Genomic DNA, 25547 nt, shown 5'->3' on the forward strand with positions numbered 1-25547 from the left:
ATGCTCGCCAACTGGGATCCCGCGGATCTCCCCGCGTCGCAAAAGCGTGAGGGTTCCGATTGGTATGCCGTGTTCAACCCCGAGGTTCAGCGTGTGCTGGATGTTGAGTTGGTGCACCATCTCAACCACGACAGCGTGGTCTGCTGTGTTCGCTTCAGCCGTGATGGCAAGTACTTGGCGACGGGCTGCAACCGCTCGGCGCAGATCTTCGATGTGACCACTGGTCAGAATGTGGCGACCCTGCAGGATGAGAATGTCGACAAGGATGGTGACCTCTACATCCGTAGCGTTTGCTTCAGCCCGGATGGCAAGTACCTGGCAACCGGTGCGGAGGATAAGCAGATTCGGGTAAGTTATCTCGGACCCCGTGAACCTCCGTTGACCCCGAACCCGATATTTTCGTAGTGAAGGACAGCGAGAGGCAATCTCTTCTAAAGTAAGACTTGATGACTGACAAATCCTGGTTTTATAGGTCTGGGATATTGCTGCACGCACCATCAAGCATATCTTCAGCGGCCACGAGCAGGATATCTACTCGCTGGACTTTGCCGGCAATGGCCGCTACATTGCTTCGGGCAGTGGTGACAAGACCGTCCGTCTGTGGGATATCCTCGACGGCAAGCTGGTCTACACTCTGAGCATCGAGGACGGTGTCACCACGGTGGCCATGTCTCCCGATGGTCACTACGTGGCTGCCGGTTCTCTGGACAAGAGTGTGCGGGTGTGGGATACCACCACTGGCTACCTGGTGGAGCGCCTGGAGAACCCTGATGGCCACAAGGACAGCGTGTACTCGGTTGCCTTTGCGCCCAATGGTCGCGACCTGGTCAGCGGTAGTCTGGACAAGACTATTAAGTTGTGGGAGCTTACTGTCCCGCGGGGCATGCACCCTCACAGCGGCGTCAAGGGCGGCAAGTGCATTCGCACTTTCGAGGGCCACAAGGTATGTTTTTCCCATCCATTCCGATCGACTCAATTCGTTCATCATCATCCTTTTCCATCCCGTCCCATGCCACCCATGATCTCCCTTATGGAACGGCCGCGCCACACGGCAACCACAATGGATCCACTATTTGACAGTTACTGGGTACTGACTACTGCATGCTATAGGACTTTGTGCTTAGCGTGTGCCTGACGCCCGATGGCCAGTGGGTCATGAGTGGCTCGAAGGACCGTGGGGTCCAATTCTGGGATCCAGTTACTGGAAATGCGCAGATGATGCTGCAGGGCCACAAGAACTCTGGTGAGTCTATCGTCCGATAGTTTGGATTTAGCCGGGTCGATAGTGTGCTGTCATATCTGTCACTGTCACCTTGGGCTCTTATCCTACTATCTATCTTATCCACCCCCTCGCTCTCTCGTTTGGCAAAACGTCTAGCGATGTCGTGCTCGTCGATCATTTGTTTCTAATTCTCCGCGGATAGTCATCTCGGTGGCCCCTGCCCCGACCGGCAACCTCTTTGCAACTGGCAGTGGAGACATGCGTGCACGGATCTGGAGGTAAGCAATCGCTTTCTTTTTCTCGATTATCACGACCTTTGTCCCCGTTCTCTGTTTCTGTGTCTCCGCTTTTTTTATTCGGTCCCTGTTTTCCCCTATCCCAGACTGTCGGGTCGACGATCATCTCTCTTCTCAAGCCACCGGTGGTCCAGTCCGATCCAACCCATCGAGCATGTCTTTTTGGGGGTTTCGTTCTATCCGCGATCGATTATCGTTTTCTCGTTTTGGCCGTTTACTGACCCACTGGTTCGACACAGATACTCGACGTACACAGGACGGTAAAAGGGATCGGCTCAGCCACGGCGCAATATGACTTTACTTGCTTGGATTCCTTCGTAGCCAGGTTGGGGCTTGAATTTGACGGTGTCTTTATGTTACTCCTGTTACCAATTCTCTTCTTGCTTTCTCTTTTGATATCTTATTTGGTTCAAATCTCTGGTGCTTTGTTCTTGAATAATGCACATGCACAGTGTCTGTTTTCATCATAATCCATATTAACGAGTAAGTAGACTGTCGGCCGTAGCCGTAGATTAATATCTACCTCGTAGTGTCTCATCACATCATCTCCACGGAGCCATTTCATCCCAACCAACCATCTGCTTAATGAGATCTACGGAGTTACTATACATCCAACTCGCCAGTCCTGACCCGGCCAAGCCAATCTCCCAAATATCCCAAACCAACTCCACCCGGAAGACCAATTCAGGTAAAACCCAGCAAGGACCTAGTTCGGGGCGCATGACCAAATGACCACACCACACCCTATTCTAGGTAAGTTGCACAAGAAGAGGCGAAGGGCGGAGGAGGGAGGGGAAGAGAATAATGGGGGGCAAATCAAACGAGCACGGCGCTCTCTTCGTGAACCTGAACCACAGGAGTACCACTACTACTACTGGAAGCTAAGCTAGACACCGTGAACTGAATACTGGTACGTAGTCACTGGACACACCAAGAAAATAAAATAAAAACGATAAATAAGACTAAATACTTTTAATTTAATAATATTTTAATATTAATAGACAAAGACGAAAGCCTAGCAATCCCGAGTCCCGACACACTGGGCCAGGGGACCCAGCAATGAATGTATACCCTGTAGAATGGATAACCCTGGTCCAGTGGCACTGGCACTGGCAGAAGGAAGTGGCTCTCCAGTCCGGTTATGTTCTGAATCGAATCGCATTCGCCACAGAGTCGGAGCCGGAGCCGCGAGATGGGTACCGTACGGTAGGGTAGGGGGCCTAGGGGAGATTCGGGGAGTGGGACTGGTATGGAGAAGACCTGTCGAGTTTTTGTCCCGGGACCGAGAGAAGTCGTTAGTCGTTACGGGATCCGAGCACGAAGGAAGGAAGGAAGATGGTGGATGGTGGATGACCTGGCCCTAGAGGGCGATCAGGGATCAGTGATCCGCGGAGTTTGGGGATAGAACTAGAGATGTGGGTTTAGATTAGGGAGGAGTGGAGTTGAGGCGTTTTTCTTATCAGTATCAGTATCATTATTTGGATATTGTATTTGGCGGGTGAATATGGGTATTGTATGAGGATGGGGATGGGTTGTGATATGAGCATGGGTAGCTATAGCTATAGCTATGGCTATGGTAATATAGAATTTTGGCTGAAGGAATGTACTGTCCGTACATATATGGGGTAAGGGTAAGGGCAGGGTAAGGGCAGGAGTCCTTGAGACTACGTAGATGGAATGACATGAATATGCATACTGTAGATGTAGGTTTGTTAAATAACGTCAAGTAATAACCAGGGAGATGACATGACTGCGTACATAACTACGGAGTACCTAATCTACTGTATGTATTCTCCAGTATACTATACAGGAGCTTGCGAACCAGCGATACTCCTTGGGTACCTACGACCTCGATTCATCGACTCAAATTGCTACCCCGGCATCCAATATCTCATACCCAATATCCTAGTCTCTCTCTCTTGAGCAGCTATAGAACTAGCTAGCTACTGTAGCAAGCTACTAGCTAGCTCGACATGCTTCTGCTTCTGCTTGAGAAACTAGGTGCTGAGTGTTGAGTGCTGAGTTGCTGCTTGAATTGACTAGCTCCTCCTAATCCCATCCCTATCCAACGGCACCGGTACCGACAGCACGGAGCGCTACTGTGTGTGGGCAAGAGTTAGCGGCTGCCTGGTTCGTGTCGGGAAATGGGATTGGGGGAGTGAGGACTTGTCTGAAATAATAATGACTAGTACTAGACCGATCACTGGCCATTGACCACTGTCCACCGACCAGCTACACACCTTTTACCATATCCTGTGCGATGTTGTCTAGGATGGGATATTGAGTCCGTGTGTGATGATCTACGTGAGCTAGACGAGACAAGCAAAAAGAGCGTAATTTGGGTGGTCGTTGGACTAACTTGTTTTGGAGCTGGAGCTGGAGCTGGAACTGGGAATGGAGCTTTTTAACTAGGATTATTATGGTTAATTGCTAATTACTTTTTAGTTTCTCTCCTGTTGTGGGATGGGAAGCTAGTGAGTACCCTGTCTGTAATTTGACCGGGTTCTACATGAGAATTCCTGGAGGATCAGGACAGGGTAGTTACAGTAGTTACCACAGTCCTCAGTACAAGTTACAGCAACTGACACCTGTTCGTATGTCCTCTGTAAGTATGATGTATTGTATGCACTCTCCCCTGAATATTCAAACAAAAACTGGCTGAATCGACTATTTACCCTACTTGGACCAGGATTCTCCACTCTCCGATCAGACACTACGCACGCGCTCTCTTACACATCCACTCTACTTCTGGCAGGAGTTCGTGAGCAAACCCGAGCCCCTCCGCCACCCCCCGATCTCCCCCTGCAGGAACCACCACAAGAACCGGAACGCCTCGCCCTGATGCATCAGTCCCTACTCACTTGGGGGGTTCGACGTGCAGGTGTCTGTTCCTCGGGTGAAATACCGTGAGATGAAAAACAAATATTGATCGGAAGACGTTGGCGCTGTCATTTCGGGGGAGATCATGCGGTATGTAGGTACGGAGCACTGTACTCTAAGACTATAGTACGGTAGATTCTGCATATCGAGGGATGATTGTGTTGCGATATGTTGTAGTCCCGAGGAGAAGGAGAATGAGATTTCATGGACGTAATCTCCTGGGAAGAGTCCAAGAGATAGTCATCATCAGTCTGGAACCCGAGCCAGAACCCGGGTTGCTGGTGCCGCAGCCTCAGACTCCGTATTTGCTGGAGGTCCTTTCCACGCACGGAGCGACGAGTGACCAGCAGGCCAGCAACCAGCGCCTGGTCGCTGGTCACTGTGACACCAAAACCACCAAGAAGAAGGCAGCAGACCAGCAAGTGGCCCTTGTCCAGTCCAGTAGAGAGTACTTAGTGACCACCTTCTTGGCCCTGGTCCTAGCCCGAGCCAGAATCCCCTCGGAGATCGACCAGCCAGATCTAGACAAGGGCCTAATCTGGGCCAAGCTGAAACGAAACCGATCGGGAGGGTCAGCCAGCAAAAGGAATTTTCCAGGGCCATGGGCGGCTAACCAGGATATTCGCTGGAGTTAGTCTGATGGGGAACCTCTCATCCATCCTATGATCCCTGGGGACATCGGACGCTATTGGCGACTATCGGGCGGGCGCAGCCGGGTGAGAGGCCAATCAGGATAGGGAGTTGGGGTGAGAAGATGAGCGAAAGGCCTGTAAAAGTGGATATTTATTTTGGGTCTAACTACTTACCTCCAGCAGTCCAGCCACCCATACTCCGGGCTTGATCCGGGTGGTGGAGGAGGTGGGCACTGGGTACTAGAGTCTGGCACTGTGGTTTTCTTGAATTAATGAGGATTTCGGGAACTCGGGGAAGAGCAGATGAGTGTACAAAGTACGAGGTATACGGAGTACAGAGAACAGAGAAATTGTTGACCAGTGAGATGTGGAAGAGAACGAAGTGGTAATCCCCCAGGCGCCCCCTCCCCCTGGTCGAGGCCCCCCCTCTTACATACAGACTTAGAGTCTTGAGGGGAAATCGGGGGCTGCTTGAGAGGAAGAGGCTGACTGTAGACTTGGTTCTTGGGCCTTGGGGAAGCTGGTTTCGACCTGTCGACTTTCTGTCGAGTGCAGATCCCCGTCCACATTCTAATTGTGAAAGCCCGATGGCCCGGCCGCCCTCGAGGGCGATGCAGTTAGGAGGTGATTGCTTTTTTGGTTCTGCTCTTCTGTTCTGCTTTGTGAATAGTTTATTTTGTGAAGGTATGGATGGAGGGTATACATGGGAGTAGAGAACAATAAAGAAGACGACGAAGAAGAAGGAAAGGAAAAGAAAAAAAACAAGGCGGGGAAAAAAGGATAATCATAGACGCGCTGCATTGAGTAAACAGTACCGAGTCAGAATATACAGAAAGTACAAGGTAAACAGTCACCACCAACAGAGCAAGAGTGAAGATGGACAGACAAAGAAGAAGAACTGGGAAACAAAGAGTCAAGAGGTGGGCCAAAATGTCGCTGAGAGACTGTTAGTGGTGGAGGAGTTGAACAGTCACGCCCCCAAGTTCTGGATTTAGTTTAGTGTAGTTGATATATTATGAATTATAATTATTATAATAATGAATATTATTATTTTACCCTATTCTCTCCCACTAACCCCAATCCAACTAGACTTATTAGCTAAAATCCTCGCCAGTCGCGGCTGCAATTGAATTCGACTGGGCCTGAGACTCTGAGACTCTGGGGCAAATCCTCACCGAGACTCGCCCTCTGTCCTCCCAGCTCCCAACCATCGGGTTCGTCGAATCAGAGGCAAGAGAACTCCTAATAGAAAAGGATTGGGCATGATAATAGAAATTGACAGAATCTCGACAGAGTACTTTAGTTCGATGATTGCGGGGACTACAGTAATAAACTAAGCTAAACTAAATCTAAAGATTATTTCCCTTATTCTCGTGATACAGCAGGATCTTCCTGTCTGAAATGATGCGTCCGCCAGTAACTGTGGAGAACTGGATACATTTTAATAATATTACTATATAGTAGTGGACAACTATTATTCGGATTAAAAAAATATTATTTCTTTATTCCTCTGGTTTCGTTTCTTACCATTCTCCATATACACGAACCCTGTCATCACCATTCGGTTGCTTAGAGTCTACCATTAACCATTGCTGATCATTCTGGTTCTCTTCTGTCTTTCCTCTCGATTGGCATTCTATTATTCTATTCTATTATTATTTTACATTTTTTTCCCCAGTCAGATCGCCCTGCACGTCGGAGGAGGGGGGCCTCGAACAGTGAACCACTACTGTACTTCTACTTCCCCTTTCGGGCGAACGTCATATACCAACTGTTATACAGAAATCCTTCTCTGTCAACCCTCATCCACTAGGCGTTCTCATCCATTCCCATGGGTCAAACTAACCTGAGCTTGGACTTGCTCGATTTTGACTACTTTTTGACGGCGGACGACGCGGGTGATCACCACTAGTTCGCTCGGACTCTGGCTGATGCTGGGCCGATCCCATCGAGTGGAACTCTTTTTCTTCAGCCCACCTGCAGCCCGTGGGAATAGTCGTGGGGATTTGCGCTCCGCGATTTATTCGTTTCTCTGCCTGCTGTCAGAAAAATAAAAACGTCTGCCTCGTTCCGCGGAAGATCCTTATATAGATCCATCGGTGACCTCCCCCGGCTCTGCTGGATTGTTGCATCTTGAGCCTGCGAGACTCCCGACTGGAAACATATCAACCCTATTTCTCTTTGATATATCTTTGCTATATTTCGACATCTTGCAACGATACCCTGGACTCAGGATATCCCAGTTATCATCCCAGATTGACCAGTATCTGAAAAGTGTGCACAGGAACCTACCATCACCATCGTGCATTGTCTATTTCTTATACTTCGCTTGCCCACCCTGGAGATTATCTTCTCTGTTCTTTTTCTTCGGACAAAACCCAAATCAACCTTCTTTTCAAAAAAAGAACTGAGATCGTTCGGATCTCATCCCAGCAGACAGGCACGAAAGCAAAAACAAAAGCAAAAAAGAATACAAGAACCCCTCAACCAACCCGACATAAGCCCTCCCTCCCAAGTACGTGGCTCGGGGCTGTCAGGCTGCCCAGTCAGGGTTTCACATTTCAGGCGAACGAAAGACTCTTCTCTAACCCAACAACCACCCCCTGGCCTTTTTTTCGTCTTCTATCTTTTTGTCTTCTATCTGTCCTACTCATCTATCATGGAGACTGCTGAGCCAGTTGCCATGAGTTCCTGGCCATGGTGTGGGCTCATACCCCCACCGTCGCGCCATGGACTCGCATCTATACCCTTACTATTCCCACCCGACTTCGACCCCGTACACGCTGCCTACCAACCGACTCCCACGACAGCTGCATATAGCTTTGGCTCTGCGGCTTTGACTCAACCATCCCATCCCTACCAGTACTTCGTGGCTAGTCAACCAGCACTAGGCCGCCGGTGCGTCTTTCATCGGATAACCACCAGCCTCAACATCACCACCACCATGCTGCCCACCATCACCACCAACAGCAACATCAACATCAACCACAGCAGCACCATTCCCAGCACCAGCAGCAGCATCAACCCCAACCAGCTCCCTGCAATCACTCCCCGAAATCCGACCCGCAAAGAACGCCATCAACCAAGTCACCACGCGGGCCACGGACTACGCCCCAGCAAGCAACCAAACCAGCTCACCAGAGGGCGATGCCTCGAAAAAGACAGGCGCAGAAGCCCAATTCTCCACCGAAATCGACGTCCTCATGAAAGCCATCCAGGCTAAGCCTGGATCCTCGACTTCCCCGGTCCCGATGCAGCAGTCCCTGCCACCATTGCAGCAGCTCGCACCACCGGGATATCCAAGCTATGCTGGTTATCCGATGTCGCCGCCTCGCAGCCTGCTTACGAATGAGGGGCAATTGTCCCGGTCTGGCAAGAAGCGCAAGTATACCCTGCATGTTGCCGAATTAGCGGGAAGAGTTTTGCGCAGAAGACCCATCTGGATATTCATAATCGGGCGCATTCTGGGAGAAACCTTTGTAAGTATCTACATCATCAGTAGACCCTGATTCTGTCACTTGATTCTCAGGAAGAGAGTGTGAAAGAGGGGCTTGAGTCTCTCTTGGAAAGAGAAAGTATCATTTGCTGACGAGGACATAGATCTGCAAGGAGCCTTCATGCGGACAGCGGTTCTCTCAGTTAGGAAACCTCAAGGTAAGCATCTGCCATGACAATCCCATGCAAGACAAGAATGACACCACCCGGTGATTCTTGTCTTCACTGTCCTTGTCTTTACTCGAACGAATCATCATACTAATGCCCCCTCGATCTAGACCCATCAACGCCGACACACAGGCGAAAAGCCATTCAAATGCGAAGTCTGCCACAAGCGCTTCGCACAGCGGGGCAACGTCCGCGCCCACCAAATCACCCACATGCAAGCAAAACCATTTACCTGTCTGTTGGATTCCTGTGGAAAGAAGTTTACTCAACTTGGGAACCTCAAGGTAAGCCTCTCCATTTCTTCCCCAAGACAACAAGTAACTTAAATAATAATCCATGTCAAACGAAACAGTCCCACCAAAACAAATTCCACTCCACAACCCTCCGCAATTTACCCTCCGCTTCGCCCAAATGGGCGACGCTGGCCCCATGTCCCCGCAGACCGCGAGCTATGGGAGTACTTTGCCGAGCTCTACAAAAACAGCAACAAGGGGATTAAAGGTCGGGGTAAAGATCGGCGGATCTCGACGACGAGTGCTCATGCCCATGGCCACGGTCATACCCGTGGGGTGTGGCGGGAAGAATGTCTTCTATGGAATCTGAGGAGGATAGACGTGGGTACGAAAGATGGCGGGATGGGGATGTATGGCCTCGCGGGTGCGAGTCCGAATGGGGGGTCGAGTAGTGAGGGGGAGGAGGGGGGTTATTATTTGGAGAGGAGGGTATGATATTGATGCTGATATTAATAGGAAGGGAGGAAGAAAAGAGGGTGGTGAACTGAATGCTTAAGGGGGTTTTGGTCATAGCGAGTGATGGCTATGGAGTATATCTTGGGAGCTTTCTCGGCTCTTCCTTATCACTGTTACATCATCATCATCATCGTGTACACGATGTTATGAGGGGCCTTGTTTATTAGATGTTGGACTTTTTGTGTCACTGTTACTCTTCTGTTTGTGTTTGTGTTTGTGTTTGCCTACGCTCTTTAAGTCCATTTCGTCTTCGCCTTGTCTTGTCTCTTGTCTTTTGTGATATCCATTTCCTTTACGTCGGCGTTTTATACTCTATATTTTCCTTCTCATCCTCCTTCCCTTACTATATCTATCTACTCTGTATTTCTATCTCCCCATCCAACTCCATCTGAGAGCATCAAAATCAAAATCAAATCTAATACCTATACGAGAGATGTTTGTGTTTGTTAGTCTATACGAGGCCCAATCTAGGCAAAGTTTATTCCCTGGTAGAAAGTTTATTTCTGTGAGAGAGAGGGGAGAGGAGAGAGGAGAGATCCGGGTAAGCTTGTGCTTAGACTTCCAGGGCTGAGTGGAGACCGGGATGGGATAGGATAGCAGGGTACAAACATGTCCAAGTCCAACTTTATGATCCAGAGATGGGGGATGGATCTTTGAGAGACTCAAAGAATATTTCATCTCTTTCCTTCGTATGGTCTATAGACTAGTCATACATTCATCGAGCAAATAGAATGGATAGAACTAGTTGTGTGGTGAGGTGCGGATCGTCGTAATTGATGCTGTTATATGCCTAGATAGGGTAACCCAACCTATCTATAGGATCAAAGAAACACTATGATAATATGTACATGTTTCTATTATGTTCAGTTCATACCTGAGAATAGGATTAGTAGTGCAACATATCGTCAGAGGGAGGCAACCCAGCCTCATAGAAGCTAACAAAGTTTCAGCACCGACGGTTGGTATCAGGGCAGCTCACGTTTAGGAAGTCAAGTCTACAAAATCGAATCCTGGGTATGAGAAAGGTTTTTCATGTTTCTTTCCTTTAACTAATGGAAATATTATTCCATTGGCGAGAACACGCAAAGACTAGCGTTCGGGCTGAATAGGGTAGTGTACAGATCCAGATTTTCACCGGGGATCAAATTGAGATCCACCCATGACATGTTCAGGACCAGAGAGAACAGGAAACAAAAAAAAGAAAAGAAAGATCATGCAGAACACAGAGAGTGAAAGGAAATAAAAAAGAAAACATAATAAAACAACGCAAGATCAGTGCTAAGTCCAAGTCCAGTGCTGAAAATTCCCTATCCGATCCAGTCATGGGATGCGCGAATACCAAACTACCCCAGATCGATCTCCTCCATTCCAATCCATGATTTTATTGCCCATCCGCATCAGCAATGTGAATGTCCCCGTCAGCCGCGGTATCCGCAGGATCCTCGCGCATGGGGGCATTGGTGCCAACCGGGGTGGCATTGACCAGCGCATCAGAGATGAAGGCGTCCTCGACGGCAGCCTTACGGCGGAAGACACGCAGCCAGCGGCGGCCCTACTGGCGGAGGATGGCGTTCGGGCATATCAACCGATCCATCGCCACGCTCCATGAGCTCGTCGTTGCTGCCGGTGGCAACGGAGACAACGGCGTCCTCGATGAACTTGAAGAGATTCCTCATCTCGACCCGTTCGCGGATCAGAGTGTCTTCAAGAACACTGAGCTGGGGCTCGTACAGGCCTTTCTGAGTGCGAGCAGCCACAATCTGGCGCATACGGTTGGTGACCTTGCCAACGGTGGCGGCGATCATCTCGTAGATGTGGGGCTTGGAGAGGATGGCGCCAGCCTCGATGTGGTCAATGAGAGCCCACTCCAGAACGGACATAGGGCTGATAATGGTGTAGTTGAGCAGCTTGTCGATGATGTTGATGGCAATGCCCGTCTGGTCGGCCCAGTACACCATGACCGAGGTGATTATTTGCAAGCGGGCCTTCTCAGAGGCTGCACCAACGGCGAGCAGACGGTCCTTGTTACGCTCGATGGTACAGGACGTGGACAGAGACTTGGAACCCACGAAGCAGATGGAAGCAACGAGGGCGTCTGTCGAAGGAACCTTAGGGTCTTCCACACCCAGGCCCTGTGCTTGCTCTTCGATGGCAGCAATGATGGGCTGGAGTTCATCATCGGTTGCCTTTTTGCGGATGAGCTGCCCGAGCTCTTTGTCCTTCCTTGGAGTATGGGGTTGCTATTGTTTATTCATGGTTAGTCGACTGGGTTGAACATAGTAAGAAAGGGCTACGCTTTATACATACCTTCGGAGGAATATTTGAATTGAGGTGTGTCCTTCTCCTTGCTCTCTGTGATCAAAGGCAGGTAAGGCTCGGGCAGAGTACCCTTAATACGCTGCGCAGCTCAGTCGAATTTCCTTGTCCAAAGCTCCGTTAATGAATGCCATCCGAGGATGTATGGCAGGAAGCTCGAGACCCTCAACCCTATTCAATACACTGTCAGCATTGCCAGCGCTAATCATGTGAACACAAAGCTAGGTTCATTCCTTACCATTCACTCCACTTCCAGGTGAAACCAAAGTTGCTCAGGTGGTGGGCGAACCAATCCAAGAACCGGTTGCTCAGTTCCAGATCCATGGTCTCCAAGCTGTTGTACAGGAATCGAATGGCACGGCCCAAGCTCGGGGCAATTGCTGCAGAGGCGATCTTGCAGCACTCGGTCAATACGGAGTGATAGTACACAAGCTTGTGTTCCGGCGTAGGCAGCTGGAACAGCTGTGAAAAGACCGCATCCACCGCCATGTCCTCGGGCTTCCATAGCTGTAGTTATCACCAGCAATCTCACGCATGCGGTCAAACGGCGTAGCACGCTTGACGAAGGTGTGGCGGGTGTAATAGCAATCCACGTCGATAAGGTACTTAGCCGTTGCGACGCGGTTAAAGTCGAGGAGGTTGAGGGTATCCACCAAGGCGTCTCGCAAGAGCGAGGAGGTGATGTCCGAGACGGGAGGCACGGTATCAACCTCCTGTTTAGCGTAGACCAGAGGTAGACCTCCGGGAAAAGAGCCCGGGGTCCATAGGGCACAGGGTTGGGGACAGTGATCTGCGGGAAGGCGATCTTGGCCACTGCCTCGAAAGGCTTTTGCTCGTCCCCATCTGATTCCCGGACATCCTTCCATGGTCGGGGCAGACACTTCAACTCCCAACCTTTGCTAGCTTCACCCTGAAGCTGGCCCTGAAGAACACTGATCAAACTGGGACCAGCTGCGGACTCATTCTCTGCGGACTGAAATGTTGACCAAGTCCACAAGGGCGTGGGGAGTAGAGGCAATGATGTCGGTCTTTTCGAGAAGTGCGGAAGCTTGAGATTCGAAGCCAGTAGCAGGGGACGACATCACATAGGGAATGGTGAAGAGGATAATTTTGACAAGCTCCAGACCGAGCAACTATACCCAGAGAAAAGAAGGTTAGTATGGTTATGATAATCTGCTTTCCCAGATATTAGGAATCTTACGTCTTCCGAGGATGCGGTCTGGAGATCAACCGCGCGGGCAAACAGCTCCTCCAAAAGTGTAAAGATGCCATCGCTCTCGAAAAGAGGCTGCAGACATCCCAGGAACCGGACGAGAAGCTTGACCTCGCGCCATGATCCGGAATCAATGTATTTCTGGAGAGCCGACGCCGCCTTGTTCAAGAGCTCCGTTCCCAGCTCCGGCTTGTTGTTGTACGCGAATAGGGCTGTCCGCAGCAACGAAGGGAATCTTCATCGGTTGTTCCAAGACGCTGTATACATGTAATTGTTAGTAGGCGCATTGATGTTGTATCGGAGGGAGCCAAAAGGCAAGGTTTCGTACAGGTCAAGGAAATGTTGATCAAGGTGTCGCGCAGCTCTTCGTCGTCATAATTTTCAGCCACAGTCTTTGCAATTATCACGACATCATCCTCGACTCTCCGAGCAGCCTATACAATAAGTTTCGAGCATCAGCGACCAGTCCGGAATAAATGTAGCACAACAACGCGCCCGGAGATCGTGAAGGGAGGTGATATCGTACCGATTCCTGCAATGGTCAATAGCTGCCGGCGGATCTGCACAAACAGTGGCTCCTCGTATCTCCGTCTCTGAGGGGCGGCGATCAAAGTCCTCATCATCTAGGATTAACCATGGTCAGCAGCGCGTCAAAAGAGAGCTTCGGCAGGATCGCTCACTCTCGATAGCGGCGCTTGCGCCCCCGCCACCACCACTACCACCACCACCACCCCGGTAGCCATTGTTCCGGCGCTCGTAGTCGGCCATTGCGTGTGGAGTTTGGGGCGATAATGGGAAGATCTCCGAGCTGAGGTTGGGTTGAGATTCAAAAAGGTTTCAGCGGAGGAGAGCTTCCCAAAAGGGCAACGACAGCTCGGAAGACGGAACCCGATCCGACCGCCCTACACTATAACAACCATTGGGTAACCGTCTGAGAATTGCTAAAATGACAATACACAATCGCTAATTCGACGATACAACGGCCTTATTCTGGCTTAGCGTAGTAGGTAATAGTATTACATTCTTCTACATTTGGGTTCCATAAATTTGAAGCCCCCAATAAATTTTCAAAATCATCTTAGCACCAACTAGTTGAACGGCTATTACGAAAGATGATTCGAAAGTCATTTTTAAAAAACCTTTCACAAAAGAGTAATTGAAGCATGTCTAGTTGGTCGGTTTCTCTGAGCTTCTAGACTTGGACACTTGAATAACTATAAGGATCACTTTAAAGATATCCTAATAAGAAGATAGTAATACAGTTGGACTGCGCTAAATCCCGAAATTAGGTGTGTATCGTGTGATTAGCAATCTTTATCGTCGTTTTAGCAATTCCCTAACCATCTTATTCTTGACCACAATGAAGTAATGCATTTGAGTCAATCGAAATCATCGATCCTGGATAGAAACCGTATCTTCCTTAATTTCAGTAGTTGGAGTTGATTTCACCCGTCGCCTTCTCTTTCTCTTGGTCTCTTTCCTCTCGCCCTCCCCCGAGTCTCCCCATCCTCCAACTCACACCAATTTGCCAATCGTACTTCGAGACCAATAACTTGATCCGACCTCATCACTTTCAATCAATTTGTTCCCGTCCTTGAGTGCGTTGATACGAAAGCTTCGGCGCTAACAACCCCTTCTTGAACCTGGGGCTCCGTAAAATGATGGTATACTACCTCCAAATGGTAGCACAAAATGTTCATGGGACTTGCAAATTCACCTTTTCACAGGCGTCGCAGCTAGACGACCGAGATAGTGGGTACCTGAGGACCCGTCCGATGTTCCCTCACATGAAGTCGGCCAAGAGGAACTCGAGTTGTCACAACAACTAGAGAATTCGAAAACCTCGACGCCATCGACGAACACCACATGTCTGAACCCAGAAGTACCACAGAGAGAGAACATTCCAGTCCTCTGCAAAGTCAATCCGCTCGGCCAGGTACTAACAAGTATCAAAGGAGGGACACCAGTCCTTGAGAACTCAAGTCTCTTTTTTGACTATCGGGTCGAAGCTTCAGGCATCGAATGGTCAGATCTCGATACCATAGTGTCGAAATGCGGAAAATGACTCCGAAAGTGATGCCTCATATGAGGATCAGAGTGAGGAAAGTGACGAAGACGCAGAGGAATCTAACACGGACCTCTGGCGAGGAAGAATGCAATGATGGTGAAGAGATTGAGCAATCCGAAGAAGCCTTGGAATCACCCGCTGCTGGAATTATCGGGCACAGAGAGAGAATCAGAAGGGATCATGCGAGTTTTGGGACCAAGCGAGGTCACAGGTCTGCTTCGTCGTACGCTATACAGACTGCCATCCGAGAAGATCATTTACCTTGACGAGATACAGACCGTCATATCAAAGCTAGACGGCGGTGAATTCCGGGAAGCTGTCAGAAACTCTCTATCACCCTTTTCGAAGAATACATACCCGGTGAGGACCCCTCATTATGAGATGGTCCTGTGGAGAATCAATCGGGCTTTGGGGATTGATATAGCGAGCCCAGGGCTCTCTGCAGCTATTTTCAGTCCTCTCGAAGCGTATTCTGCACTTGGGAATTTGCAAGAGGATGGCTATTTGGGCTTACATGCTTCTTGGTTGATGCGCTCATTAGCTGGGGTACTGAGTCCTCCATAAAAGTCTTATGGAAGCACATTGCCAAGTTGGGTGAGGAGGCACAACGATGGATTGAGAATCACGCGCGTATCGAGTTGGACAAATTGCGGGAGCTGGCACCGATAACGGAAGAGGTTTTGGCTTTGAATGACGAGTAGTAACAAACTACCAGGTGGTAAGCCATACATCAATACAGTTGAAGTGCTTTGATTTCTCTTTGTATACTCTCTTAGATGAGCAAGGATCTACAAGCCAGGCGGGGCAGTCAGCGATCACCCCGCTCGAATCGGAGTATAAACACCATTTGGTCCAATAGAATTCCAGCAAACAAAGCGCTTACGAAGACACGCAGCTTTAACATTCCAGTCAGATGCCTCCGTGCTTCCCTTCGGTACTCACTGTCCTTGGCGTGGCTGCAGCTGCTTCCTAAGACGGCAAGGGGGTGTTGTAACTTGATGTACTTTGACACTTGGTCTGGTCAATGCATAGTCACAAGTGACTGTAGATCGGGATAAGTAAACGTGAATGACGTAGCTTAAACATTTTCCCCCTCGTTGATATTAACGACCGCTTGACTCCCTTCCTAGTATCCTTATGCTTACTACTACTGACTCGTAAATCCAACTCGAGAGTTCACAAGCTATCCCTTTTCACTCTTCCGTCTCTTTAATTCTTTCGTTGACCCTGTTTTCGCCTATCATGTCTGACTGCGGCGTCTCCAGCCTCCTGCCTCCGTCGATGTAGACCATGGTGATGGCCAAGATGGCCTGAACATCATGCCCACCGTCGAAGGAGCAGGACTTCATTGAGTCATTCTCTCGTCGGCCGAGCTTCATGGATCACCTAGCGGACTCACGAGAGTCACAGTTTCACGTTCAAGACAGAAGCGAGTTGGAGCGGTACTTTGTATGTTGCCCTTCGACGCTTGCCCCGAAGAGAAATGGCGGGTATATAACATCTGGGAAACTAGCATGGGCCTCGAAATATGACACGACATTCAAAATGGCCAACAGTCATGAGAGTTCAAGGGAGTGTGATGCCTCAAATGATTCTACCACTATTGCTTGTCGGGGGCTGGGCCACGCTCATTACCTGTATTTCTCATTTCAAACATAATCGTGAGTCTGGATTTCTATTGACACAAGAATATCTCTGACTAATTGAAATGGGTTTAGTTGGTATTAATAACATTCTTCTTACTGTGCTGGGCTTCATTTGAGGGTTTATCATTATCCTTCCGTGGCTCGACTGCATACGAAAGGTATTAGTTCTTAGAGAAGTCAATCACGGATGGCTACTGACTCGCTTTAGATGGGCAGATGGACGAAAGTACTGGGCCGGTCTTATTCCAAACTTCGCGTACTCTGGCCCGCATAATCTGGGTACACTTTGACGAACGAGAAGGAGAGGAGAATACAAAGGTGGATCTTCTGAGAAAGCTGTATATCCAGGGACCCATCTGGAACTGATCATATATGTACATCACTAACTATCTCGTCATAGGATCAGCTCTGAACCTCATTCTCGCCTTCGCCGTCTCCTTGAAACACAAGCTTCGCTTTGAACCTGATGTCGCCTACTTGAGGACTTCAGCAGGCCTCATTGGCCATCTGGATACGTTTGCTCTTGACGCGCACGATAATAGCGTTGTATCACCGCACTCCAAAACGCCGTGGAAATATATGGGAGTACCTTGGTTTCTCATTCGCCAAGTCTAACCCCCGCAAACTAGTCAAGCGATCCAAAAAGCCACTGGGACATCTTCCATTTGAGATCCTCATCCATTTGTCTGCCTATGTTGAATCGTGCGTCAAAAATGGTCACGCTATCATTGCCCCAATATCCAGGGTAAAGTCAGTAAGCTGAAGAAATTCATACGGAGTACCAAGTTTTAATTAGTCTCAACTAATCGCGCAGTGACCATGTTGTCACCCCGCTCAACGAAATTTTGACTGGAACGGAGCGCAAGCTGGATACGCCTCTACCCGCAGCTTATAGTATCGCTATATCACAGATTTCCCTGGGTCTATGTGTTGCTCCTCCCCTTCCAACTATATAACTTCTTGCATTGGACTACAATCTCCTGCCATCTATAGGTACGCAAGCAAGCCATATAACTACCAGTGCCAAATCTTGGGCAAAGAAGAAATTACCTAATCATGAGCTATGCTCAGAATCTGGTCGGCGCATACATCATTATCGGCCTACTCTTCATCAGCAGTGAGATTGAAAATCCCTTTGGTGAAGATGTCAACGATTTACCACTCACGGCATTTTGTAGCCAAATTGCCAAGGGAGCTTGATATCATCACCGCCACTCCACCTCCGAATGTGAAGAATTTATGTGCCGTGAAGAGAATCTGGGTTCTATTCCCCCTCAGTCAGGATGGTTACCCTGCATGGAGGGACGGACCATGAAGGATCATTCGTGCTGCTCTGCGCGCCAAGTTTGTCACCAATCCAGCCGCTGGCGTGGATGAGTCGGACATGTCTACTATGGGAATGAGTTTCTCAACGAGGAAAACGATGGAATCTGTGTCAAAGTGCTGTAATCATCCTGTCTCTTCCTCGACATAAGATTAAAACTTCCGAGGCTGAGATAATAATTAAGGCTATCTGTATGCGCTCGTCGCTGAGTTTTCGTACATTCTTTTTTAGCTTCGAAGTCTTAAGCTGCAATGAATCTTTAGTTGCGATCTTTCTTCATATGATCATTATATTGGTACAGCCATACGAAGACCGTCATTCTGAGATACAAGCAATCTTTAACATGAAAAATAAAGTTAGAAGATGATACAAACAGGGATCAATCAGTAGGATAGTAAAAGACTTGAAAACAGAATCTGAGTAATTCATGTAAATCGACTTGAGTCCCCCCTTACTCCAGACAGGCTCAGTCTCGTCTCCTATTGTATGTCTCACACTGCTAGAAGGCTCAATTTTTGGATTCTTACCACATGTTTTATCTTAACTGAGGAAAGATAAATGTATCTTCGGAGCAAGAACACGGAGACACTAAGCCGAAGGGAAGAGAAAAATTCAAAAGGGCTGGGTGGAATAGAGCGCCAATAAATTACATCTTCCTGAAATTGAAGAGAACTTCTGCCAATTAAAGAATTCTTCTCAGTTCCCAACCTCCCCTGTCAATTCCTCACGATTCATGCAGATATTATCGTTTTGCTTCATGTCTCTTGAGCATGAGCCACCTGCCTGGTAGTACAACGATACCAACAACAAGATGGCGCTTATTATGACTCCCGCCACGACTGAGTAGTAAAATAACCCGCACCACCGGGTTCCAGGCAACCCAATTCCTGCGGCCTGAACCCCAAGCCGCCGTTAATGCCAAGTATAACCATAATCCTGCTCCCACCAACGATGAACATAGGCGAAAACACTCTTAGTACCGTTTTTTTGGAAATGCAGATGTGAATAGAGAACTGCCGAGAGGTTGGAAGAGCAACAACCCTCCAACTTAACAATGAAGCCGATGATGGGATGATACTTAACTTATTTGTGTGTGTTGACACCTAGGTAGATGCCAACGCCCATCCCAGATAAGAGCATAGCAAGGGGCGAACGCTTGTATTGGTGCATGAAGACGAGTCACCTTCTTGTTCCCAAAGGCACTACCTGGATGATAATGGCACCAAATGGGGAGGAACACGCCAACCAGGCAGAAGCTCATCATGAAGCCGAGCCGGCTATAAGCGCCGGAACAGGGATGCGATAGCCAAGATTTGCGTATTCGCTTGAAGAGGAGGTATATGCCGATGATGACATTCCAGGTATCGAAGTAGCTGTGCTACCGTAACCAAAGAAGGGATGAGAAGCCGTTTTCGGTGAAGGACACCACCATAGTTTTCGTTCATGGTGAATGGTATTATTTGGTGAGGCCAGTAAGAAAGAGCATATTCATGTGCAAAGGCCAAAAAGGAGAGAGCTCAGTATTCTAGACATTTGAATTAGTTTCCAGAGGTTAAGATAATACCTTGATCATTGTGAATAGATTGCGGAATGCGTTCAGTAAACCATGATGCTTGATGTCCGTCATGTCGTCACTGAAGCTCAGCAGATAAGAGTGAGTGTTGTCTTCTGATCGAGCTTCTACCAGAGCTAACAATCCGATATCAAAGTTCAAAATGGTGTCATCGTGACATCGATAACATTATAGAGCAAATGCGATTTTTTAAACTACATAATCCTGACGACAGTACGGCGAACACAGGGGAGTTCTATCGTGGCGAATATGCAAGGATTTGAGGGATACAACATAGTGTTCCAGCTTTCAAGTCTGAACTTTTCTAACCAGAGTATTTGATAAGACTCCAATATCCCATCGAAACTTGGTGCAATTTGTCAACTTTACATCAGACGACCTCAACTGAATTTTTTAGGAGAGCCAGTAGTCCTGATCTGTTAAGACAAGAGACACCAGTCTACGGGTAACTCTTCTCATTAAGTAGAAGAATAACGAAAACTGCTCCGGAACTTTTCCAGTCCATACCTGACGAGGCCTTTCCTTGCTGAACTCCTCCCGATAGATAACAGGTTCCCTAACACGTCCTGGTTGAGAGCAATTATTGCTTGATTCAGGGAGAACCGCCAGACTGTCATTGGATAGTTTGCTGAGGTCGGCCCCAATGATCAAAGGGGATTTTAGCGCTGCTCAGAACGCAAAGTGTGTTTGTTGCTGGTTCAGCGTAAAATTGGCATTTCCTATCTCGAGCATCCATAGTCCAGCCAATGGCCCTGAGTCCTGATATTGACTGATCTCTTTCATCTTGTTGATGATAGTCGGGACAGAGCAACCAGCATACCCAGTATTCCAGACAGTAGGCAGTCTTGCACTGGCATTTGAGGTTTCATTCGTGAAACCAGCCGTGATATCGCCAGACATACGATAGGAATGTGGCCGATACCTGGGACAATGTAATCAGTATGTCGATCCAAAGATCACGAACTCTTCCGAAAGCTATCTCACCTCCCTCCCCAGTGCCACGGGAATTGGTAACCCCATTCACACACACCGAATAGAAGATGTCCCGACCCGATAGTGCAAGGGCGTTCTTCATGGAAGCACCGAATCGGATTTGTGGGAGCCTCCGTTTCATAGATTAAAAACCTCCGCACAGTTGTCGTATTTGATGCGTAGTCCACGCTTTAACTCGCAAATGTTTGGGCATCTTCTCTCCTCTTAACCCCAGCTTCCAGGTCTCCTTTACGCACACGTATAATGTCCACTGTCACCATAGAGACTAGCTTCAAGCCTTGACCGTGCAACTCCTTAGTGAGTGCCTCAATTCCTGGAGGAAAGGAAGTTGCATTAGCCTGAAGATAGCCGTCGGAGGTACGATTGAAGCTTGACCACCCATCATCGAGGAGCACATAATTATAACCGGCTTTCTTGAGTCCAAGTGACTCAAACAGATCAACCGACTTCTTGAACCACCGTGTAATTAACCGTCGCCTTGAATGCGTTCCATGAATTCCGCGCCCATCTGTGGTGTTTGCCCCAGAGCTGTGCCTCCCACCACGACCTGCACGAATGAAAAATAGCCACGATAAGGAGAAGCAACGAGAGCTGACTTTTGTGTTCCATGATTTGATGCTCTGGGTATACTAAACCAATTTTGTTGGAATTGAGAAGTCACTGCCCAGCACTTATACGAGATAGCGATAATAACTCTGTGTGCGCACCGGTCTAGATCCCGGAGCTACCCCGGATTCTTACCCCCAGTAAATATCTTGGGCCTCGTCGCACAGATGGCTCGGGCGATTCAGCGGCCGTCAGTCCGACTCCTAGTCGATGGAAACTAAATTACCTTTAACCCTAGTCATTCGACAAGTTTTTGATAATGATCGAGGAAGAACATGTACTTAAGCCTTTTCCCTTTCTTCTGAACCGCTTCAAGTTGACACAATATCTACTCGAGCCTCACCCGTCGCAACATGAGACTATCAGCATTTCCATTAGCAGGACTCCTGTTTCTGGGTGTCTAGCCACAGCCACGACAGACCCTCTGAACTACACGAAACATCCCCGCCTACGTGGCTTCCAACACCTCAACCGCACCGCCGCTTTGGGTCTAATCAAGTCCCGACCGGAGCTGAGCATCTTAGCCGAGAAAATCGCACGAGCCAGGTGGTTCACTCAAGCGTTTGACACCAATCCGAACTGGAAATTCACCTTCTTTGCCCCGAACAATGATGCTTTTGAAAGCTACACCGGAGCATACTTTGACACATTCGAAACGGCTCCGAATCTTGGACGAGAACCTGCTGAATCTGAGGTAGCATTGCTAATCTAGCAAGAGCGCGAAAACGTGGTGGTTGGGAAACACCATCTTGCACCACTATGTTCCTAATTCTGCGCTTCCACATCAACCAGTTTTAATGCTACGTTGCAGCGATTCCAGGCAATATAGAGAGCCCCTCAGATAAGCTTGTATCATGTAGCCAATGTACATTCAGCTGACGCCTAGAATAGACGGCTACCTATCTTTTCGTGGGGTCTCAAGTGCAAAATGGAACTGTCGTTCTCCAACAAGGTCGCTAGAGTGGTGGAATCAGATATCCCGGTTACAAGCGCGTGAGACTCGCCCCCAGTTCCAGGTAATCTGACTTTGACTATAATGGGTTATCATTTTAACGTTCAACGCAGGGACATGGTGCACATCATTGATCGCATTCTTGACCCGTCAGCACAGATCTTTCAGAAATGATCTTCCTTTGATCAAACAAACTTTCATCCCTGGAAGTTGTTCGAATCCTAAGCTTTCATACTGTTGAACTTCACTCGGCAATGGTTAACTTCCTCCTGTTAAATAATATATAACTTTTAAGCAAATATCACTTACGCCGCAGGCGTACTGGCATTACTTATGAAACGGCAAAGCATTAAAGACAAAAGAGAAGGGCGATGGGTTCCAGAGAGTGATTATTTGACTTTCTTTTATTACTATAAAGCCGACAGAGCTAGTACCTGTATCCGTCTATATACATTGAGATCATGAGGAAGTATGCGAGATGGCGTATATGAGCAGATATCTTCGCTAGCCACAGCAAGCTCAAAGTGAGTCCTGTTATCCACATCGGTGCCGCTGGCACGGGCCTCCATGATAATCGAAAACCATCATCCGGCTTTGTTGCAGCGCAACGATGCTTCCGGACGTAAAGGCGCTTCCCGATGACAACGATACAAAATTGCGCGACAGATATCGGCGCGTTACCTTCACCGCGGCACAGTTGGGTTTATAGTGTGAATGCGCACCGCATGAGCGCACCTTTACGCTGCACAGCGACGCAGTTCTGCAGTCGCGCCATCACGCTTTACAGATCCATTGATTGATACGCCACATAAGAGCGTGCCAGTATGCGGTCAGCGCTGTTTAATCATCCGATGCACCTTTGATTGTGAACGCATTGAATGAAAGCAACCGTCACCGGCAAGACGGCCGACATATCGTCCGATATCAAATAAACTGATGGCCGCCGGCGGTCGAGTCGGTGACGCACAGGCGCAGAGATGGCTGACCGCCAGCCCGAGATGGATCACATACATCAATGCAACGATGATGATGCGCTGGCAAAGATAACGATCACCGCACCGTTGGAAATTTGAAGGCTGGAGGAAGCTTCCGCCCGCCACGGCAACCAGAGGTTGTCCGAGCGTTGCTGAGTCAGCATGATGGATGGTAGATGCGCGCCCATTGGTTCCCGCATTTCTTCAACAGTCATCCTGTTTCAACGGCGACCGTGGTATCGACCTGCCTTATCGGCATTGCTCCATCGTCGCCAGCGTGAATGGCCACGGCAGTTCTGGTCATTTAGTTTCACACAACCCGCAATAGTTTCTTCAATCAAATGATAAACGTCGGTATCCCGGCTGCAAATAATGCAGCCAAATCATGAACCACAACTGTATAGAATCACGCGAAATGTTATCTGTTAATGCTTAATGGTGATAATCGATCACACCATAAGAATACACAGCTTCATAAATTATTATGATCGCGTCAGATGAATTTAATCAGTTCTTCGGTCGTCGCCAGACTTCCGTCACTGGGCGGCCAGATTATGATCAGTTGTTACCAACAAAGTCCGACTGAAGTCATCAGCCGCTGAACGGTCAGAACTTTAAAAGAATCTTTCCGCTCTTTCCTCACTCGCGGTATACTGGACAGAACTGTCCGCATCAGACATATCAGCGGATTGCCATTGATTTCACATCGGACTGCTGGACCACATCGCTTCCGGCGAACTGAGGGAGATCATACTTCGCAAGTCGCTTCACCGCAGTCGAGAAGGGAGAGCAGCCCGTACCAAACCAGCATATTCACCTGTCACATCAACGTAAAGATTTTGCTCACTCTGACACAATCTTAGTGATCATAACATAGTCTTGATCACGAGTGTGCTGCAGACCAATTGCTTTATTCTGTGAACCAGAGCACTGTCCGCTCGCATTGTAAGGTAAATTGTTTGACGAAACGGCTATTGACACTTGGGTAAAAGACTGCACTGTAAAATGCTACAGCGAAAACGTAAAGTTCTGAGCATACTTCGATATCAAACAAATATTAAGAATTATGTTTGCATGAAGACCATCGACTAAACAATGTCACAACGACTTCCACAACTGAAATCGTCTGAATGTTAAAGCTCTGTGCCGTATCGATACTGCTCCGGGTTACAATCGGTTTATGGATCTCGGGCCTTCAAGAGGATTATTTGTAGCTGGAGTCAGTAACGTTTGAAAATTTTGATCAAAGAACACCAAACCGTGGCGAGACTTATCCTTATATGGTGGTAAATCATTGACGCGACTCTATTTGTCACCACAGGCATAATTTTCGCGGAGCGTCCAATATCACAGCTCCAAAACATTGCGCTGATAATTGAGCATCAGCAGCAGTACTGAGGCTCCTGTTATAAATGTTGTTATCCGCCTGAAGAGCACTCTGACTGGAGATCAACCGTGTCTCGGAAGGCTTCCGTGAAACTGAAGAACTATAACAACAGACGGCATGGTACACCGCATTTTGCACGTCCCCAACGATCGCGCTTAGGATTATGGTGGAGGCGAGTTTTACGGCAGTCGTGATATCGTAGAATGGGCTTATCGATGGCGAGCGATCTTACCAGCCTCCCGCCCGCTACTGGCTGATTTTTACCTTTTCCAACGTCCGTCGGGAGATGGCGGTCGCGGTAGTTAATTTCGATAATGGTGGTATGGCCGCCCATCACATTCGGCAAGCCCGCGAACTGACTGATATATCGCCACATCCATCAACTTCCAATCGCCTGCGAGTTCAGCCAACAACCTTATTTCCGGGTTGTACGATTGCAGCTCCGGCCTTGCCCGATATGCCAGCGGTTTGCTGCTCTTGCGTTGAGTGAAGCATGGTGCTTCGTCACGTCATGGCGAAGAAGATAAAACCCGAACGAACACCATCGTCATCAAACAATGAGGAACCCGGGGCACGTGGTAACAAAGAAGATGTTAACGCTGGAGATATGTGGCTGCGCAACCAGTTGTTGCAACCAACACAAAGAATGGCAGCTGACTGGCATCCTTGCCCGGAACTCAATGATCGACGAGAAACCGGAGCAGAAGGCGTCAAACTTCAAACCGTGAGATAACACTGGGCTTACGCCCTGCCGCCACAAGATGAGATATTGCGCGCGGTACAAACGCAGATAGCATACAAAATCAATCTTGCTGCCGGTTAGCGATCGAATGAGGTATCCGCCATGCCAAACCCAGAATCAGCTCCCAAGGGTTTTAGGACAACGTCTCGACGTACGAGATCTGCTCCGGTCGCCACGAGGAGTGCGGAGTCCACTGAATCCTAACCGCCCTTTAGAGCGGTAGTTTCGGTCCATAGACCGCTCAAGCCTTGAATTGGGAAACGAACTGGCCGGAGGCACGGGAATCTTCAGATCTTCAGGCGAGGCGGGGA

The 25547-nt window shown here is 48.6% G+C and overlaps 8 protein-coding genes across 8 annotated transcripts; 7 read left to right on the forward strand and 1 right to left on the reverse strand.

Annotated features, from left to right (window-relative positions):
- N7473_011035 (WD40 repeat domain-containing protein) lies at window positions 1-1975 on the forward strand (the record flags this gene model as incomplete). The annotated part of the gene is made up of 5 exons (XM_057156974.1): window positions 1-348; window positions 857-943; window positions 1111-1243; window positions 1425-1500; window positions 1758-1975. 5 exons carry the CDS (start codon window positions 1-3, stop codon window positions 1780-1782), a joined length of 669 nt encoding a protein of 222 aa, XP_057005629.1. The 3' UTR covers window positions 1783-1975.
- A 2617-nt stretch (window positions 1976-4592) lies between these two features.
- Window positions 4593-5033, forward strand: N7473_011036 (uncharacterized protein; the record flags this gene model as incomplete). The annotated part of the gene is made up of 1 exon (XM_057156975.1): window positions 4593-5033. One exon carries the CDS (start codon window positions 4593-4595, stop codon window positions 5031-5033), a length of 441 nt encoding a protein of 146 aa, XP_057005630.1.
- Window positions 5034-7689: 2656 nt separating this feature from the next.
- N7473_011037 (C2H2 transcription factor (Azf1)) lies at window positions 7690-9474 on the forward strand (the record flags this gene model as incomplete). The annotated part of the gene is made up of 6 exons (XM_057156976.1): window positions 7690-7928; window positions 8065-8509; window positions 8631-8734; window positions 8804-8977; window positions 9046-9395; window positions 9443-9474. 6 exons carry the CDS (start codon window positions 7690-7692, stop codon window positions 9472-9474), a joined length of 1344 nt encoding a protein of 447 aa, XP_057005631.1.
- A 1349-nt stretch (window positions 9475-10823) lies between these two features.
- On the reverse strand, window positions 10824-13739 carry N7473_011038 (NCBP1 family protein; the record flags this gene model as incomplete). Its single annotated transcript, XM_057156977.1, has 10 exons — window positions 10824-10961; window positions 10999-11665; window positions 11997-12265; window positions 12352-12471; window positions 12531-12680; window positions 12733-12891; window positions 12960-13183; window positions 13300-13405; window positions 13542-13594; window positions 13652-13739. 10 exons carry the CDS (start codon window positions 13737-13739, stop codon window positions 10824-10826), a joined length of 1974 nt encoding a protein of 657 aa, XP_057005632.1.
- Window positions 13740-16416: 2677 nt separating this feature from the next.
- N7473_011039 (uncharacterized protein) lies at window positions 16417-17051 on the forward strand (the record flags this gene model as incomplete). Its single annotated transcript, XM_057156978.1, has 3 exons — window positions 16417-16488; window positions 16553-16700; window positions 16894-17051. The coding sequence occupies 3 exons, from the start codon at window positions 16417-16419 to the stop codon at window positions 17049-17051; spliced, it is 378 nt and encodes a 125-aa protein (XP_057005633.1).
- Window positions 17052-17057: 6 nt separating this feature from the next.
- N7473_011040 (uncharacterized protein) lies at window positions 17058-17885 on the forward strand (the record flags this gene model as incomplete). Its single annotated transcript, XM_057156979.1, has 4 exons — window positions 17058-17270; window positions 17296-17435; window positions 17500-17606; window positions 17707-17885. 4 exons carry the CDS (start codon window positions 17058-17060, stop codon window positions 17883-17885), a joined length of 639 nt encoding a protein of 212 aa, XP_057005634.1.
- A 3555-nt stretch (window positions 17886-21440) lies between these two features.
- N7473_011041 (uncharacterized protein) lies at window positions 21441-21893 on the forward strand (the record flags this gene model as incomplete). The annotated part of the gene is made up of 1 exon (XM_057156980.1): window positions 21441-21893. One exon carries the CDS (start codon window positions 21441-21443, stop codon window positions 21891-21893), a length of 453 nt encoding a protein of 150 aa, XP_057005635.1.
- A 3112-nt stretch (window positions 21894-25005) lies between these two features.
- On the forward strand, window positions 25006-25227 carry N7473_011042 (uncharacterized protein; the record flags this gene model as incomplete). Its single annotated transcript, XM_057156981.1, has 1 exon — window positions 25006-25227. The coding sequence occupies one exon, from the start codon at window positions 25006-25008 to the stop codon at window positions 25225-25227; it is 222 nt and encodes a 73-aa protein (XP_057005636.1).
- Between the last annotated feature and the right edge of the window lie 320 nt (window positions 25228-25547).

This window comes from Penicillium subrubescens (assembly GCF_028828155.1).
Source record: "Penicillium subrubescens strain IBT 31985 chromosome Unknown utg000007l_segment0_segment0, whole genome shotgun sequence".
In the NCBI taxonomy this organism is placed as follows: domain Eukaryota; kingdom Fungi; phylum Ascomycota; class Eurotiomycetes; order Eurotiales; family Aspergillaceae; genus Penicillium; species Penicillium subrubescens.